General features: G+C 36.4%; 1 protein-coding gene across 1 annotated transcript; it reads right to left on the reverse strand.

Moving 5' to 3' along the window:
- Positions 1-8,704: 8,704 nt before the first annotated feature.
- On the reverse strand, positions 8,705-12,563 carry LOC127757389 (disease resistance protein RGA5-like). The gene is made up of 3 exons (XM_052282887.1): positions 11,773-12,563; positions 8,825-10,727; positions 8,705-8,728 (listed from the first exon to the last, which is right to left on the reverse strand). The coding sequence occupies exons 1-3, from the start codon at positions 12,558-12,560 to the stop codon at positions 8,705-8,707; spliced, it is 2,715 nt and encodes a 904-aa protein (XP_052138847.1). The 5' UTR covers positions 12,561-12,563.
- Between the last annotated feature and the right edge of the window lie 7,177 nt (positions 12,564-19,740).

Raw genomic sequence — 19,740 nt, forward strand, 5'->3', positions numbered from 1 at the left:
CCGTTCGTCTTATTTAAAAACTTTTGTGAAATATGTAAAACTATACATATGCATAAAAATGTATTTAACAATGAATCAAATGATAGGAAAAGAATTAATAATTATTTAAACTTTTGAATGAGACGAGCGGTCAAACGTGTGCTTAAAAAATCAACGGTGTCAAATAAAACGAAACGGAGGGAGTATATACTAAAAGTACATTAAACTTCCTACAAACTCTCTCAAGCTGCCACGTGATGCTCTAATAAATTAGAGAAAATCTTAGAAATTCTAAGAAAAAGGAAAACATCTACCTTTAATCACTTAAATTGGTGGGTCCAACATTACACACCGTTAGATGAAATAGATCTTAAAACAAACCAAATACTATGGGTCCCACCTCTCCTTCTCCCGTGCATGTGTACGTGGGGATATATAGGTACGTACCATGTACGTACGCCCTTCTTTTCTTTTCTTTTCTTTTTTTCTTCTTTTTCCATTTATATAATATGGGTATATACTTTTTTAAATAATCATAAATTTACAACACAAAGAATCTACTAAATTAGCTCTACAATTTTTAGAAATAAAATTTAAACCATTATATGTGACCATTAAATTAATAATATAATATAGTTTCCACTTAAACATGGGTACTCATTATTTTGTACTATTATTTTTAAATAATGCACTATTCTAAAATAAATTTTACACAATTATATTGTGTACCTATCAAATAAATAATTTAAGATCTATATTAATTGATTTATACGTGCACTTAAACCGATGGACCCATTATTTAAATCATCGGAACTATTTTTTATTACGTTGGACTATTATTATCAAATAATGCATGGTTTCAAAATAAAGTCTACACTATTATATTATGTACCCATTAAATCAACAATTTAAAATCTATACTAACTAATGTAGACTTACACTATAACCGGTGGACCCATTATTTAAATCATCTTATATATTATTTGCTAATAAATAAAGTGTCCGAAGTTCTCTTTTTTGCCTGCTGCAACGTATGCACCTTTGCCTTTTGCACGTGTGACAAAGCGTCTTGTCTAAGGCATCTAAGGTGATCACGACTACCGCAGCACTACCGCTTTGCAACATATCAAATCATATATGGAGATGATTAATTTTGTTAATAACATGAAAAGAAAATTAAAGGTGTGATGCAGCGAGAGAGGAATTAAGCACCGTGGGTTGTGTTTTTTCTAATACTTAGCTCTGTTTAAGCTGAAACCGAGAGTTAATTATAGAATAATTATAATGTATTGTGTAATATATGTCGTATTTGGATTTGGTACTATTTGTTCGTATAGGTGAAATAAATCATTATGTTATAAATGTGAGCACAATATTAACGAATATCAATAGCACTCTTACAAAGACTAGGGTGTTATAAGGGAGTTTAAGATCCGCTTTTTTTTCCCGATTTCATAGTTGGATTTTCGTTTGCACGTTTTCCAAGTTTTTAAATGGTGTATTTTTAAACAACATTTTAATTTTTTAGAAGTCAATTCATTCATTTATACCCTCAAATAGCTATCACATAAATCAGATAATTCATCAATTTCAGCTGTCCAAAACCCTAAGTAGTAATATTTTTTTATGTGAGTCATGGTGATCAGTAAATTGGGGATCAACGGATAATCAAAGTCGTAAGATGAATATGTAAGAGCTACTATGAACAACTATAAATACGTGTCAAAATTAATTGCTACTAATTAGACATCTAATGGCTTGCTAGCCACATAATTAATTTCTCTCAACATGTATATAAACATGCACGAAGCTGGAACAAATATTATTATATGCCCTATACATGTATATTAAGCGGCTAATATTCTAATTACATGTGTTAAGTCCTTTAAAATTTCTTAAAACGCTCTCAAGCTGCCACGGGTGCTCCAATAAATTAGAGCAAATATTAGAAATTCTAAGGGAAGAAAAAGAGCAAAGTATCCATTACTTGATTTTTCACTTAATCAGTACGTCCAATATTATAAACCGTTAGATTAAATTGATCTTTGAAAAAACTAAATACTATAAGGTCTCACCTCTCGTCCCGTGGCATAGGTATGCACCTACGTACATATGGGTACGTACGCTTCCCCTCCCTTTTTTCATTTTTCCCTTTCTTCTTTTTTTCCATGCATACACTTCCCTCCCTTTCTTACTATATCATGCGCCTTCTTGAGATGATTTAATCACAAGAATTTTGAGTATCATGCTCTCACATTTTTCATTTGTTGCCATACTGCATGGTATGCATATAGATGGACGGTATGATAATTAACTAGCAATAGTTTCTTATTTACTCGAGAAAAAAAAATGATTCAAAAGTCATCCCTTAAGAAAAAGTTTGTGAATGGTTTTTTAAGATACTTTGAGAAAAATAGAATCCTTAAATTATTATAAAATAACATTATCCGACTTTAGTTTGCCCTTAATCTATGAGACAATTTTTGAACAAACAATAATTTTACCTTTCAATAATATAAGTGCCCGCGCATGCGCGCGGGCCACCTTCCTAGTTAATAAAATTATACAATTAATATTTAAGTATGATCTAAATATTTTTATATATACACAAAATATTCAAAATAAGACGGATGATCAAACATTAACAAAAAAAAAAGTCAACGGCGTCGTACATTAAAGATAGTCCTAGAAAAAGGTCCTGCACATTGCCGCAGGATCACGCAAGATTATCAAATGCTCAACTTAGATTAAAGCAGTGATATATGTATATTATTATATTTATTGTATGTGCTATTATATGTATATTTTTTGTTGGAAAATAGATATGTTCAATTATAAAGGGCACAACCATTTGAGGGTTTTACTGTAATGGACAAATGATTTTTCAAATTTGTATTATAGGAATTTTTAGTAAGAACTTACAATGAAGATTAAGTGTTTCACGTAAAACGAGGTGGTAATAACGTGTGATTAATTGAGTTTTTATTATTACAAACTTGAAAAATGGATTAATCTGATATTTTAGAACAACTTTTATATAGAAAGGTTTCGTATGAAACATACCGTTTAGTAGTTTAAAAAGCGTGCCACGAGTATCCAAAATTTCATCCCACCTTTGTTGGAGAAATGAACGCAGCCTAAGTATTCATTTCTGTATGATTTTTCAGCAGCTTGAAAAACCCAACATTAACCTAATATGTCATTTTATTAATTTAAAAATAGCATAATTCATCAAACTCATCAGAATAATCACCCTCACATTATTTTTTGGGTTAATAGGATCTATGCCATTAAAAATATGTTGGTTTTGAAATATGCCACTAGTATTTGCGTATCTGGAACCATGCCATTATAATTTTACACATATTCGAGATATGCCACTACTGTCTACTTATCCTTTGGATGCATTTTAAAAAAAAATATCTGGACCAAATGACCCTTTTTCCCCTTATTCCTTCTCCCTTCTTCCCCTTTCATCTTCCGCCTCTCCGGTGATGGTGGCCACCACAGTTGCATCTCCTCCCTCTCTGACACTCCTTCGTCTGCATCTCCCTCCACCTTGGCCTGCTGCCAGCCTCCTTCCACGTGTCATCTCCCTCCACCTCGGCCCGCCGCCGGCCTCCTTTTGTGCTTCAGCGCATCCCAGATCCAGTCACCTCTCTTTGCTGAGAGGAGCTCTGGGCAGTGGCGACGACCAAGGAAAGAGCGGCCACTTCTCTCCGGCGAGCTCCTGCACCTTCCTCCCTCCCTCACTGCACCCGTAGCTCCTCTGGTCCAGCAGCTGCCTCCATCACCTCGTCGCCAATGTCCGCCTCGACGCCTGATGCAGCGAGGACGGCCTTCGTGAAGAGCCTCGGCGGATGGCGGACCTGCGGTGTTCTGTTCGATGCTCCGAGCTCCTGTGGCGAACTCGCTGCCGGCGAAGAGAGGTAGAAGATGAGGGTAGAGGGAGGTAGAAGATGAGGGTATTTTCGTCCAATACATGCAAAATAAGTATCTTAGTGGCACCAATAAGATTACAACAGAAGTGGCATCGTTACAAATACTTTTTTTTGTCTTTTCATTTATACGTTTTCACATGAGACGTACTTGGTTTGACACCATCCCCAATACCTCACCAGCCTGCTTCAAAACTTCTTGTACTAGTTGATACCTCACGCGTTAGTGTGGGAGTTCAATATAATAACAATAGGTAAAAATAATACGTAAAATAGTTAGACAACATAGACTTACATAAGTTGATGTGGATTATAATAATTTAAATTTAAATAATACATAGAATGATGATTCGAAGATAAAAGTAAGGTGATGTATATGAGAGAAGAAAATGAGGGAGATAGTTTGTACTATAGATTAATCATCTAAGACTAAGAATAATTGGTGTGATATGACTTAATGAGAGAAGAGAGAAATAATGCTAAGTGAGAATGAACTATATATAAGTATATAAGATAATATAAAAATGATGAATAGATATATTGAAATATTATGTGAATTATATAGGACGATGATTTAACATGCTTGTATTTTAAACCCTAAAATTTAATAAATAATAAAATTGTAGATAATATAGAATGCTTGTATGATGTTTAAATGTAATAATTGTTAGTGGATGATAATGTGACATTTTTGCATGTTAAGCTTTAGGATTTAGTGGGCTATAAGTTTATAGTGTGATAGGATTTAGGTGCCACTTTATAAAATCTGTTTTTCAAGTTCTCCCGTAGTATCTCACCTTTTTCCTTAGATTTCATATACGGTTTCTTTAATTTACTTCATTCCTTTGCATAAGTTTATTTATTATATAAAATATAACCTATTTGGAACATTTTCCTTATTACTGAATGGAAATGGATAGTTTTATAATTAACAACAGTACTAATTTGAGCTGCTAAGTCCAAACCTGGAATGCAAGAATTTAAAGTCAAACATCACATTGACCAGAAATATCCCTCAAATTTTTGTGTTTGTAACCTTCTTATTTTAAGTATGTTGTTATTATATTCCAAATAAGGTGTAAGTTTTCCTTATAAAATATAATTAATAGATTAATTATAGTAGATTTTATAGGTGATTTACGAGATACGATAATTTGAAATATGTCAGGATGTGTAAACAGGATATATATCTAGGTGCTCATTTCTCCTGTAGCGCTGAACTGATGGCCTAGCTTTAGTTACGAACTACACTTCATTGCATTTTGCCTTAGGCCCCGTTTAGATCTCACCCTAAAATTTTACACCCTCTCATATCGAACGTTTAACACCTATATGAAGTATTAAATATAGGCTAAAAAATAACTAATTGCACAGATTACGACTACTTTGCGAGACGAATCTTTTAAGTCTAATTGCTCCATGATTTGATAATGTGGTGCTACAGTAAACATGTGCTAATGATGGATTAATTAGGCTTAATAAATTTATCTCGCGGTTTACTAGAGGATACTATAATTAGTTTTTTATTAGTGCCCGAACACCCATGCGATACCCAATATAATACCCGATGTGACACGCACAAACTTTACACTCCTGGATCTAAACACCTCCTATAGTGATGGTCTTGCCTTGCCTGCATTTCAGTGATGGTTGGATCCTACTACGTTTGGTGCGTAGAACCCCTGGGGCAGAGTGTAGGCCTGATGTTTTACCGTGTGCGTTGCAGCAGTTAAATAGAGTACAATAAAACCATCGGAGGTTACCAATTGTAAACAGTGAAACAGTAAAACATGCGACATGGATGAATGTTGTATTTCATGCCGTACCTCTCTAGGAATATAGTTATGTGTAGTGATGGTTGGATCCTACGTTTGGTAGATCTCATAGTGCAGACTGCAGAGTGTAGGTTGAATGTTTTACTGGGTGCGTTGTAATAGTCGAATAGAATACAACAAAGCCATCGGAGGCTACCAATTGTGAACAGTGCAATAGTACAACATGCGACGTGGACGAATGTTGTAGTCTCTGTCGTATCTCTTTAGGAATATAGTTATGTATAGTTATAGTTGAATCCTATACGATAGATCCCATGGTGCAGAGTGTAGGATGGATGTTTTACCAGGTGCGCTGCAACAGTCAAAATGAGTACAACAGAGCTATTGGAGGTTACCAATTGTGAACAGTGCAACGATAAAACATGCGATGTGGACAAAGAGAGAGGAAGGTTGCTAAGTGTGAGAAAGAAGACGAGCCGGAGGCAGTTAGGAAGGGGAAGTACCCACGTTGCACCCAGTAGAACAAATTCAATTTCCCCAAGTTGCATGTCTAAGATCGTTTAAACCCTTCAGTAGTCGAATCAATTGAGGAGATGCCGAACCTATCGAGCAAATTTTTTCCAATGCACCGGAACCAATTTATGTTTTATCCATGTCAATGTTTGTACAAGTGTTGATTTCAAAAGCGCTGGAACCAATTTATGTTATATCCATGTATTCAATATTCGTACAATTGTTGATTCCAAATCATCGGAACCAATTTATGTTTTATCCATGTATTCAATGTTCATACAATTGTTGATTTCATTGTGAAAATCTATAAAGTTGCTTCCCTCCGCGGAATTTGGGAAAAAAAAACAAGACAAAAATCTTAGCTGATGTGTAAGAGGATCTCAGTGCCAGAAAGAATCGCGCTAACAGTACAAAGCTCAGCACTAGCATATTTGGCACTGAATTTTGGGACTTACCAGTGCGCGACCCGCCCAACCAAACACAACTCCTATGTTGGGTGGCCATGAGGCGCTGAGCCGGCAAGCCTCAGCGCCAAAAATTGGCGCTGACATTGAATACCTCAACGTCAATCTTTGGCGCTGACCTTTGGGACTTAGGCGCGCACGGCCGTCCCACCCAAACATAGCTCCTGCGTTTGGTGATCATGAGGTGCTGAGTCGGCAAGCCTCGGCACCATATAGAATGGCGCTGACCATATAGAAGGGCTCGGCTACAGCGGCGGCCAAGCTTTTAATCTGCTACCTCAATGCCAACGCGGTTGGCGCTGAGGCCTTGCCACATCAGTGAGGGGATCAGCTCTGGCTCCACGTGGACCCGGGGGGGGAGGGGGGTCAATGCCAACGTCTCTGGCGCTGAACCGTTCAACAACCTCAGCGCTAACGTCCCTTGCATTGAGTCTATGGCTTAAATACTGTCTAAAGTCATTTAAATGGTACCATCAAATATATTTAGTACATGGAAGATTGTTTGGCGCTCTTGGATTATTTGAGCACATTTCAGAAATTTCACGAAGTAATTGGATTGTTTCCTCTAACTGACGTCACTTCATTTTTCGATCAATTTGCAAATAAAGATGTAAAAGTTATAATTGTTGTGGTAGCTAGAGTTGAAAGCTGACCTAAACCAAATATGTCATTCTTGGTATGTATTGGCAGTGAAAGCATAAAGTAAATATTGATTCTGCCTATAAAGAGTTCGAGGGGTATTGTATATATGTATGTACGTACGTACGTACGCACGCACCCGACCAGCCACCCCGTTCGCCTTCATTCACATTCTCTCCCCTCCTATTGCCTCTCATGTTATCATCCTATATTAGTTAGGAACCCTAATTTATTATAATATTTTAAAATAAATAGCTATTTTTTATCAGCTTATGACATTGGACCCATATTAACTATATTTCAACTTCTAAAATAAATATGTTATTTTGGGTTATATTCTGACTTTTTTCATATCATTTAAACAATTATTAAAAAATATGAAAAATCCAATGATATATATTTTACCGGCTAAAAATATTTTTCATGAATTTTCTTCACCTCTATGTATATCATGTAGTCCTATCACTATTGAAATACAAACCAAATAATTTAGAAAAATTCCAAAATGATTTGAGAATGCTAATCTCACACAAATTAAATTTTAAATTAGATCTACTTTGAAAAAACACAACTAAATTCTGTTGTTTGTATTTTACATATGTAGATTCAAATTGTCGTTGTATATCTGTTAAGTAATATTTGATATGATAGAATATTATGATGTGATTTTTTTTGAAAAATTGTTATGGAATTAATTAATACATGTCAAGATCATCTGTCGGAATGTATTTTGCACTAAAATATAGCCAACATAAGTCATTAGTATAAAATCATAATAATTACATCAATAGCATAAAAAAATAAACGGGATGAATAGGAAGGGAAAAGGAGAATGGAGGTATGTACGTTTGTACGTTACCTGTACATACCTACATGCGGGGAGGGATGCATATGTACGCGCAGGGTAGGGGGAGGACTAAAATCAGTTTTTAATCTAATATGATGGTGTAAAATAATGGACCCACCAGTTTAAAGGAAAATCGAGGGCTAGATGTTTCTAATATATTAAACGCCATGTGACGACTTAGGAGCGTTTATAGGGAGCGCCACATGACGATATGAGAGCGTTTATAGGATGTTTAATGGACTTTTAATATATAATAATAGATACTGAAGCGTCCTTATCCCCTTAATGTGTGTGTTAAGTTTACACAATTTTCTGGAGTGGTATACACATGCTATATGAATGTTCTCAAATATTTCAAATGCTATATGAGTGGTATACACAATTTTCTCAAATACTGTTTGCAAGGTATATGGTGAAACGATGGGACATCATTTGCATATTCTCCCACTAGAATGCAAGCAAGCATGTACTGTTCATCAAACCCATACATTGGATAAACATTTATACCACATTATTGCATAGCTTTGTTAGCAGCTTCTTGGCTCGTAGTCATCGCTTCAAGAAATTGTCCACCTGTGCCAAGCAAAGACCTCAAAAGTGAAAGATCAAGTCGGCGCTAGGTTGATGCACTTCAAACGTTCTCCGCAACGCAGACTTAGCAGATATTACATCCTGGCTCCCCGAATCTGTAAAAACATTTACTAGATGGACCTTGAGACCAGATGATGGCAAGTTCTCGATCCCAACAGGTAGGCAAGTGCCACCTTGTTGCTCCCAACCATTCACATAAAACCGTAGGTCGAGCCTCTGGAGCCTCGGCATGGCCCCCACTAGAAAGGCCCGGCGAGGCTTAGGGCAGCTGAATGTAAGGTCCCTGAGAGCTCGAAATGCCGTGCCGGCGCCAGAGACGACGATCCTCTCTTCTGGACATTCTCGAATACCAAGGTCAAGTTGGACAAGGGAGGGCAACTTTGCAAGAATACAAATTCCATCATCGCCTTCAAATTCAATAGGCACCACCTCCCTAACCAAAAGTACCAAGCTGTAGAGGTCATGTAGCTGAGAAATCCATCTGGGGATCCTGGGTAGCCGGCAACCATACAGATTGAGTCTGCGAAGATGGCGGGGTGAAGGGCACAAGTCGCTCAAGCGATCGAATGACACTAGAATAAAATGGCTGTCCAGGTCAAGGCTCCTGAGGCAGCTGGAAGAACGAGATAGACTTTCAAGAGAAGAGCACAACGCATCCAGGCGCCTGGCCACATCCGCATCCGCCAATAGACCAATATCGCCCAAATGGACTCCGAGATGTCTCAGGTTGGTTAGCTCACCGAGGCACTCGATATTGTTCACCGAGTTTAGTGCCAAATCCAACGAGGTCAAGGTGCGTAGAGATTTCAAGCTTCCAATCCCATCAGGCAACGTTGTACCGCAAGGAATAACCAGGTGCAACAAACAGGGCAAGTGAACAATATCTGATGGAATGGCTATCCTTGGTACAAATGATTCACCTAGATCAAATGTCTCCAAATGTAGAAGCTGCCTAATTTTCATACCTAGCTTGAAACATGCGTAGTAGCCACGGATCTGTAAGTATCGTAGTAGAGACAATCCACATATGCCGGTCAGGTCCATCACTTCTCTCATCGGAAGTTCAAGATGAAGAACTCGTAAATGCTTCAACTCCAATAGAGAAGGCCTGAAAGAGCTTCTGAACACTGCGATTGATCGAACTTGCGATAGTGACCCAAGGATTGTTGTCGATATAATGCCATGCTCTTCATCAGCATCGTATTGGACAGAAACTCTGTGGATCTTTTTGTGTGCCCCTACCACGACTTGTGGATGATCTAGTACAACAATAAAATTCTCCTCTGCAGACTTTGATCTGATAAAATCAAGCATTATATCATGAACTCTGCAGGACAACACCTCATCATTGTAGTCCACCTGCACAGGTTGGATCATGCTCCTGTTGATGAGCTCGTTGAAGTAGCTTTGTGCAACATCTTCTGAATCTAACCCATGGGTTCTACTGACAAAACATTCAGCCATCCATTGCCTCACCAAACCATTCCTCTCTATCGTGTGGTCCTCTGGATAAATACTAAGATATAGCAGGCATGTCTTCAGATGTTGAGGAAGATTTCTGTAGCTAAAGTCCAGTATATGTTTCATGTCTTCTAAAGTAGGATTTCTTTCGAACATGGATCCCAATGAATTCCTTACATACTCCCATTTCGTCTTTGATTGACCAGCTAGAAGACTGGATATGCTCATAATGGCAAGAGGCAAACCTCCACATCTTTTTAGAATATCACCTGAAATCTCTTCAAATACTTCAGAGCAAGCTTCTCCAGTGCCAAATATTCTACTGAATAATAATCTTCTTGAGTCTACCTCACCAAGTGGACTCATGTTATATTCTTTCTTATTAGAGCAACAACTAATAGCAACAGAGTAAATCCTCGTAGTTGTAAGTACTCTACTACCGTGATTATTTTCAGGAAAAGCACATCTAATAACATTCCATGCGGATGAATCCCATAAATCATCAATTACGATGAAGTATCTACAAACATGTGATAGTGTAGGGGTAGGTTAGCAGGTATTTTCAGTAGAATTAATATTTTCATGAGTATCTATCTAAAGAATAACTACCATCCTTCATTCTAGGCCAAACTTCATAGTAGGTATTAACGATAAGTACAATAACATCATTTCGTATCAATTAAAAATATTCATTTTGTATCAGCTAAAAATATCCATTTTGTATCAGTTAAATTAAATTGTGGGGTAAAGATTTCTATATCATGCATACAATTGTTAAGTGTAAATGGGTGGCCCAGCCCGAGCCAGTCCCTTCTCCAGATTTGTAGACCTATTAGCCTCATTTCGGTACATCCGAAAACCTGGTAAATTCTACTAAATAATTAAGAAAAATAATTTTGTATTTGTTGTTGTCAAAAATCATCTTGACACATCGACGAGGCAGGGCCACCCAATGGAACTCCAATTGGATGAGCCTCATCCACCTTTTTTATATGGCTTTTCAACAACTCCAATGAATGTTATCTTCACCCATAAAAATATTTTACTAGTAGTTGTTTCTGATGATATTGGCTTTACAAACCCATCGCTACACACATATCCTCTCAAGTTAAAAGCCAATGCACTCATCATCACAATGGATCCTGTTTCTCTGCCTGTCCAACTAAAATGACACTAATAACTCTTATTATGTAGTCGGAAAAAAATATTAGATGGACTTATGTGTAGAATCAATTTCTGAACAACCTATAAGAACAGTGATTTTCATAGTAAAATACGAAATCTGCACAGATTATTAAAAATATACAAAATTAGGAGACTAGTAGCAGGAGGAAAGTACATGGTAGATCTTTTTTTTTTCATAAATGCACATAAACCATAATCACAATATTATTAGTACTCCATCCATTTCAAATTGTAGTCATTTCTATCCACGAATAGCAATACTCCCTACATTCTGTCCAGATTCATATCTAGAAATAATACATTTTGATAGGGAGGGACTAGGGAGTATGGGTAAAATATAAAATCGGAACTTTGTAGCATACCGACACATGAAAAGGTACCTCTTGTCTTGTAGATATTCTCGGATAACCTTCAGAAGGTTATCTAACTCGCCAATGTGAAGATTGTACTGCCCTGTAAGTTCTGATAATACTTTACTCATAAGCCTTGTTATATCAGGCCTCTGAGAGACTGACACAAATGCTCGGCAATGAAAATGCCCATCCAATTTGCGGTACACTTCATTGGCGAGTGTGGTTTTACCTAGACCCCCAAATCCCACAATAGAAGCCACCTTCAGCTGTTGCTCATCATCACCCATCAACAATTTGACAACCTCATCTCTTGGGATGTCAATTCCCACAAGATCAGCTGTGTTTGCATAAATAGTGACCACTCGTGGGTCAATTGGCTCACAACTAGACTTGGAAGTGTACTCATCAAGTTTGTACCTCATTCGCCGCTCGTTCACCTCCTTGACATGATTCTTGATCTCTTCAATCTTCTTAGCAATTTGATGACGTGCCCTTAGCTTCCTCGGAAGTTCAGTAGTTTTCTTGATAAGCCCAGATCTCACATCATACTTGCCAAGGCGGTGAACGAAATCATCGATGCAATCTTCAATGTCATAGGACATCTCCCTCACCTGGTCCCTCCACTCTTTAACCTGAACATCAAGCTCATCCATGCATGCGAGCTTCTCAAGCAGAGCCTCCATGCTTCTCAACTCACCCTCAAGAGACACCACCTCGTTTCGGACCCCTTTGAGCTTGCTGTAGCACTCCTCCCTTATCAGTGTAGCGAGCTTGGTGAGGTGTGAGTTCATCACGCCACTGGAGGAACTAGCCATTATGGCCAACTCTCTCTTTGCTCAGGTTCTCTCTTGGCAAACTATATGCTCAGGAAATGTGAGAGTAGCACAGATAATGCTTGTAGGCTCGTCTTGATTGTCCAGAAGGTTAATTAACTTAATAATATATTTCCTCAAGATCCACGCCGTCTAAAATAATCTTACTTGGAGCAGCAAAGAGAGCAGAGTACATGGGACTCAGTAAAAATCAACCCACTCTACTTATTTTAGAAGCACTGGGTGTTGACTTATTGCCCTCTGAATCAATATACTCCCTCCGTTTTTTAATAGATGACGCTGTTGACGTTTTCTCACATGTTTGACCATTCGTCTTATTCAAAAATTTTATACAAATGCATAAGATATAAATCACACTTAAAGTACTATAAATGATAAAACAACTCATAACAAAATAAATTATAATTACGTAAATTTTTTGAATAAGACAAATGGTCAAACATGTGAAAAAAAAGTCAACGTCGTCATCTACTAAAAAACGGAGGTAGTATTTAGGTCATTAGGTTGCAGTTGTTATTGTATAGATAACTAGCATGGTGGCCCGCGCATATTGCGCGGCTAGTATTGTTAGATTTTTTTCTCATATAATAGCTTAAATATTTTCACATTTTATTATTAAAATATATTAAAATGATAACATAATTTTAAATTCTGGGTTGAACTAACAAATGCGTGATATTTTATTGTATTGTATATACGTGATAGCTGTTAATTTCGAATTAACAAATTATATTATAAATTATATTTCTATATGGACTCAAGAGTCATCTTTTAATATTCCTTATTTTTAAAATTTCGAATTTCCTTTATTCATACATTCTATTCCAATATAGATTCTAGACTACTCTTCCAATATTCATTTTTCTTAACTCTGAATTTTAGTTATTTATAAATTGTATTTTTATATGGACTCTAGAATATTCTTTCAATATTTCTTATTTTTAATATTTAATTTCAATTATTGGTAAATTGTATTCCAATATTGACTCTAGACTTCTTTTTCAATATTTCTTATTTTTTTTAATATCAGTTATTTCTAAATTGTATTCCTATATAGACGCTAGACGACTCTTCTCCCAGTCTTGTTTATTTTTAATTTTGATTTTTTGTAATTCTAAATTGTATTTCTATATGGACTCTAATTTCTACTTTTAGTTTTTATATTTTTTAATTCCGAATTTTAATTAATTCTAAAATGGATACCCAGTCTACTCTTTCAATATTCCTTATTTTTAATTCCGAATTTCATCTATTTTTAAATTGTATTCCTATATGAACTCTACTTTTTCTTTTTCTTCGATTAGTGTGGAAATTTCTAAACGGTGAGAGCAAACGTGGTGGCTTCTTTTTTATTACTTTAATAAGATAATAGATAGATAGATGAATATAAATCCGACATCTATATTCGCATGTAGGTATACGCAAACAAAGGTTATAAGAATGCTTAGAGTCCAAATCTCATAACTGAGATAAACAAATGGAAAACAACAAAATAGAAAACACGAAGCCTGAACTTTGATCTTTTCCTGTCGTGCTTCAATCTTGCCCCTTCGCTCTGTAGCAACAGAGATGTGTCACACTACTTAGAAACTTTGGTGTCAGAATTATCTTGCCAGGTACAGCGATTTTCCGCTGCCTGACGAATCCTGCAATAGAAAATTGCACTTAGGCAATCTCGTGGAGCAGCCGCCCTCATGAAGCTCCCCAACTTATAGGCGGCCAAATATGAGAATGGGGAGATGCGGAACTAGCCCGCCGCCGATCTGTGGTGCCTATTCCATCCCATTGTCACTTTGGTCCTGTTTAGTTCCAATTTTTTTTTTCCAAACTTCCAACTTTCTGTCACATCAAATCTTTCATACACACACAACTTTTCAGTCACACCGTTCCAATTTCAACCAAACTTTCAAACTTCAGTGTGAACTAAACATAAACACAGTCTTTATTCTTTTGTAATACCGCCAGCGGCAAAGACATTTCTACAATGATGCACACAAACATCAAATTTTGAGTATAAAAATAAGAAACTTGAAATAGAAATTAGAATAAACCTTTCACGATGAAATTGTAGGATCGAACAACGAGAGCTAACCTTATAAAAAAAAAAGGTGAATGGTGGTAACACGAAGAACTGAAAACTTTTAGCGAGATTAAAAGTTAACTCGAAGTTAATTGATATCCTTGACACAACTGCCCTGCTGCGCCTGATAGAAGCCCCCTTGCTTAATTTGCACAGCTGAGATAGCAACGCTGCTAGCGCATGATGAGTCTAAATAGACTCGCATCAGAAGACGTCGCCGATCCGCCCCCAAGCGCGAACACCTTCCGTCGTCTGCCGTCCATCCCAACGCGAGAAGATGCGCCGCCGTTCGTCACAAGAGTAGCAAGCCAGTAAGACTGTAAGAGCATGTGAGCACGTTCGATTGTTGCTTGCTTGCTTTGTGTGATTCCTTGTTGCTGGATAATGGAACCAATTACAGTAAATCTAATTGGAGAGCCCTCTCCAATTAGTCTTAACCAGAGACACCCACGTGCTAGTACTTTAGGAGTTTTGGTTGCTATTAATCCATTGAGCAAGTAGGGAAAATATTCCTATCATCTATGCTTCAAATAAAATTTTCTCTTAAATTACTCATCCGATTACACCGTTATGTTCATAATAATTAAATCTTTACAACAAGATCTCACATGATTATATTTTAATGAAAAATCACAAATTACTTTTATGATATGTCTAAATTACTTTTAGATTTCACTAAGTTACTTCTTAGACATATAAAAGTAAATTCAGTAAAGCCTAAAAGTAATTTACATATATTGTAGAAGTAACTTATAACAAAAAGTAAGTTACTTTTAGATTTGATTAAAATACTTCCTATACATTCATAATGCTATGAGGTGATTACTTTTATTATTTTTGTAGTTAATTCCATAATTTGTGCTGATTAATTTAATTTCTAGATAGAGTCATGTTTTTATCTCTACAACGGATTTACTTCAAATGACATGCTAAAGTTACCTTTGTTCTAAGTTACTTCTATAATATATGTAAATTACTTTTAGGTTTTACTGAATTTACTTTTATATATCTAAGAAATAACTTAGTGAATCTAAAAGTAATTTAGACATATCATAAAAGTAATTTGTGATTTTTCATCAAAATATAATCATGTGAGATCTTGTTGTAAAGATTTAATTATTACGAACACAACGGTGTAATCGGATCGTAGATCGGATGAGTAGTTTAAGAGAAAACTGTATTTGAAGTATAGGTGGATGGTACCTCTTATAGATGGAGTGGTAGCTGGTTTAGACAAACTAGCTACCACTAGCTGTCTAGTTACATCCATCCAATTAACCTATGATCGATGTGTGTCTTCATTATTCACCGGAGGTCCCTCAGTTTAATAGTGAGATTTTTTAGTCCCTTAACCACAAAACTAGAAATATATGCCCCTCAACTCACATAAACCATTCAAAGGAGGTCCCATGACAGCATATGTGGGTGGTTTCACTGACGTGGCATCCTAGTCAGAAAAAAAATTAAAAAAGTACGTGGAGCCCACATGTCAGTTACACAACTTTTTTTTTTTCTTTTCTTTTCTTCTCTTTCTCTTCTCTTTCTCTTCTTCAGTGAGTGAGGCCGGCGGCAGAGAGGGCGGAGCGGCGATGGGCGGGCGGCAGGTCCGCACGGCGGCGAGCGGCGGCAGGCGAGCACGGCCTGTGGACAGAACGGAGGTGGGCGGAGCGGCGCCGGGATGCAGGCAGAGCGGCGATGGGCGGCGGTAGGCAACCGGATGAGCACGGCGGGTGGAGGAGGGGGTCGCAACGGCGGAGGTGGCCGAAACCACGTCAGTGAAACCACTTTTTTAAATTTTTTTTGCTGACTAAGATGCTACGTCAGTGAAACCACCCACATATACTGCCATGAGACCTCCTTTGAACGGTTTGTGTGATTTAGGGGTAACATTTCTGGTTTTATGGTTAAGGGGCCTCAAAAAATCTCGCTGTTAAGCTGAGGGACCTTCAGAGAACTTATTCCAATTGTGAGCAACTCGCTTGTTCTTTTGAGGGGCTGTGCGCATCAGGGGCAGGCCCAGGAACCAAGCCGGATGGGCTGATGCAATCTGGGCCCAAAATTCCCCCAGAAGAAACGGGTATTTTGAAGCCCAGCCCAAAAAATATGAATGGATCAGCCCAAGGTTTGGCCTGATAGCAATTATCTGTTCTGAATTATGACGGTCTTCACGTATGCCAAAAGAACCCAGATTGGAAATGTGTGCATACAAAATATCTAATGATCATTGAAAAGTGAGGAGTTTAATTATTTATTACTTTAGAAAATAGCCACTCTTCAAATGTTTTTTATGGACACAACTACACCGAGAGTGCTAGCTGGATAGTGCTAAAGAGAGACACCATTCTTTTCAAAAAAAAGCTACTATTACACTCAATATCTATGTATTTTTTTTCTTCTTAGAGAAGTTTCTCTTAAATTACTCATCCGATTTATAATCCGATTACACCGTTGTGTTTGTAACAATTAAATCTTTACAATAAGATCTCACATGATTATATTTTGATGAAAAATCACAAGTTACTTTTATGATATGTCTAAATTACTTCTAGATTTCACTAAGTTACTTCTTAGACATATAAAAGTAAATTCAGTAAAACTTAAAAGTAATTTACATATATTATAAAAGTAACTTATAACAAAAAAAAAGTAACTTTAATTTAGAACTATACTTAGATTCATTAACATCTATATAAATATGGACAATGCTAAAATGACTTACATTATGAAACGGGGGGAGTAACTCTCTGTAGTAGAAATAATTATATTGTGAGTGAGCTAAAATAAGAAACTATGTAGAGTAAATTTGCAAGTAAAGTGTAGAGAAGATTTATAAAGTCCAAAAAATATAGAATTAACTAAAAACAATAATAAAAATAATCAACTTAGAGCATTATGAATGTATAGAAGTAATTTAGTCAAATCTAAAAGTAACTTTTATATATATGATAAAAGTAACTTGTATATAATAAAAGTAATTTACAAATATAAATGTTTTTTCATCGTAATATAATCGTGTAAGATCTTGTTGTGAAGATTTAATTGTAACGAACACAATGGTGTAATTGGATTGTAAATCGGATAAGTAATTTGAGAGAAAACTTTATAAGAAGGAAGAAAAAGACACATATGTCTAAGAGAAAAAAACAGCACGCACATTAACATGTGTAGCAGTAATTTTTCTCATAATTGGTTCGTCGCTGGTTAACACTAAATCGAGAGGCTTCTTGGTTTAGATTTTACCCTTTTTTATACAGTTATTCATACCATTTTATCATCGGAGAAAGAAGATTGCTTAAACATTTTCGTCTACGTGGCACAACACATTGACGTGCTAGAGTGGACGCTGGGCAGCTGCCTCCATAATTTTCTTGCCGTGCCAAAAAAAAAAGGAAAGCGCCTTATATTTCTCTCCGGTAAGAAAAACATAGGGACCATACAAAAGCTGGTACTAACTTCCAAAAACAAAGGTATCTATCCATCCACCTGTGCGCCAACAACTTAAATTCAGAAAAATACATAAAAGGAAACGAAATAGCAACAGATGAAAACAAAAATAAATGCAGCGCACGAGCGCCGACCCAGCATTTGCAGGTTGCAGCTGGATCTGGAGCTGTCCTTTTGTTGCCATCGGTGAAGATCGAGTGATGGACATATATATACTTCCTTCACACTTCCAGACAGTTAACTTTTAAGCACATATTTAACTTTTAAGCATATATTGATGATTCGTCTTATTTAAAAAATTTTATATAATATAAAATTTACAAATTATTTTTAAAATACTTTAAGTGGTGAAACAACTCACAACAAGATAAATTATAATTACATAATTTTTTAAATAAGATAAATGATCAAACGTATGAAAAAAATAAATGTGTTACCTATTTAAAAATGGAGGTTGTATATTATTTTTGCAGTTGCGATTGGAGCTGGCATGCAGAGAGAGACAGTGCGACACAAGCGCGTCGACCCGTGTTGTGTTGGTCACATGTACCACCAACGGGCAACAGCCTTTGCACATGCACAAACACACACACCACCCCGCTGGCGCACATGCACTGCACCCTGTTGCCGTTCCTAACATGCACCCCCATTTTCATACAATATCCGTCACATAATTTGGTACTAATACGTTTTCTCTATCACTTGAAGGAACATGTGGATCTAATTTGCTATAATTATTATGCATTTTGGGGTTGGGGTTGTGGTCGTGATTCTTTGTTGTCTCACTTTCGACAGTCAACTTATGCTTATATACATATGTACGTAGTCACCCTAGTTAATTGACATGCTGAAATTCAGCACGCCGAAATATTTTATGAATTCCTTTATTTTCTTTTTGAATGATTGTAGTTCTTGTGAAGCTACAACTTAATTAGCCTTTTGTTTTCTCAAACTAAAGGTTAAAGTATCGATCGCATAATGCTATCACATTTTTCTCAAGTAGATTATAATATTAGTATAATTGAATTTAATGATACAAACTTGCTAGTGGAATTAATTGGTGTTGGAGATATTTGCCCCCAATTCTTCTTTTTTAAAATTTTTATGCTTCAATTTTAACTCATACGAAGAGAGGCTCAAATTTATACGATTGAACTCGCGAGACTACATTGGATAGTCTTAAATCATGTATACATTGGTTTTATCTGGATGGGCGCAAGTGGAAGCATCCAAAGCATTTCTTGACAGCCACTGTTTCTGATTAAAGATACACTAGATTTTATCTAAAATTTTTTATTAAGCTTTGTAAGATGAAATCTTCTATATGTAAGTCACTGTGGAATAGTTTGGTTTGGTGCCCTACTAATTCATTAGCAATTTTCAATTGTGTTTTAGTTATTTGGATTGGTGCCAAATTTTACACATCTCTTCGATAATAAAAATTTTTCCCATCCAAATTTGGTGGTGCCAAAAGTTGCCCAAACTTTGGCACTATCAAGATTTTAGTACGGCACCAAACCAAACTGGCTCTATAAACCTTTTTTAAATTTGAAATAATTAAATTTTAATTAATTATGTGATAATGATTTTCTCCTTTTTGCGTGTCCTGCCACCCTCCCTCGAACGATCTAACGGCCA

The sequence above is a fragment of the Oryza glaberrima genome, chromosome 12 (assembly GCF_000147395.1).
Source record: "Oryza glaberrima chromosome 12, OglaRS2, whole genome shotgun sequence".
NCBI lineage: Eukaryota > Viridiplantae > Streptophyta > Magnoliopsida > Poales > Poaceae > Oryza > Oryza glaberrima.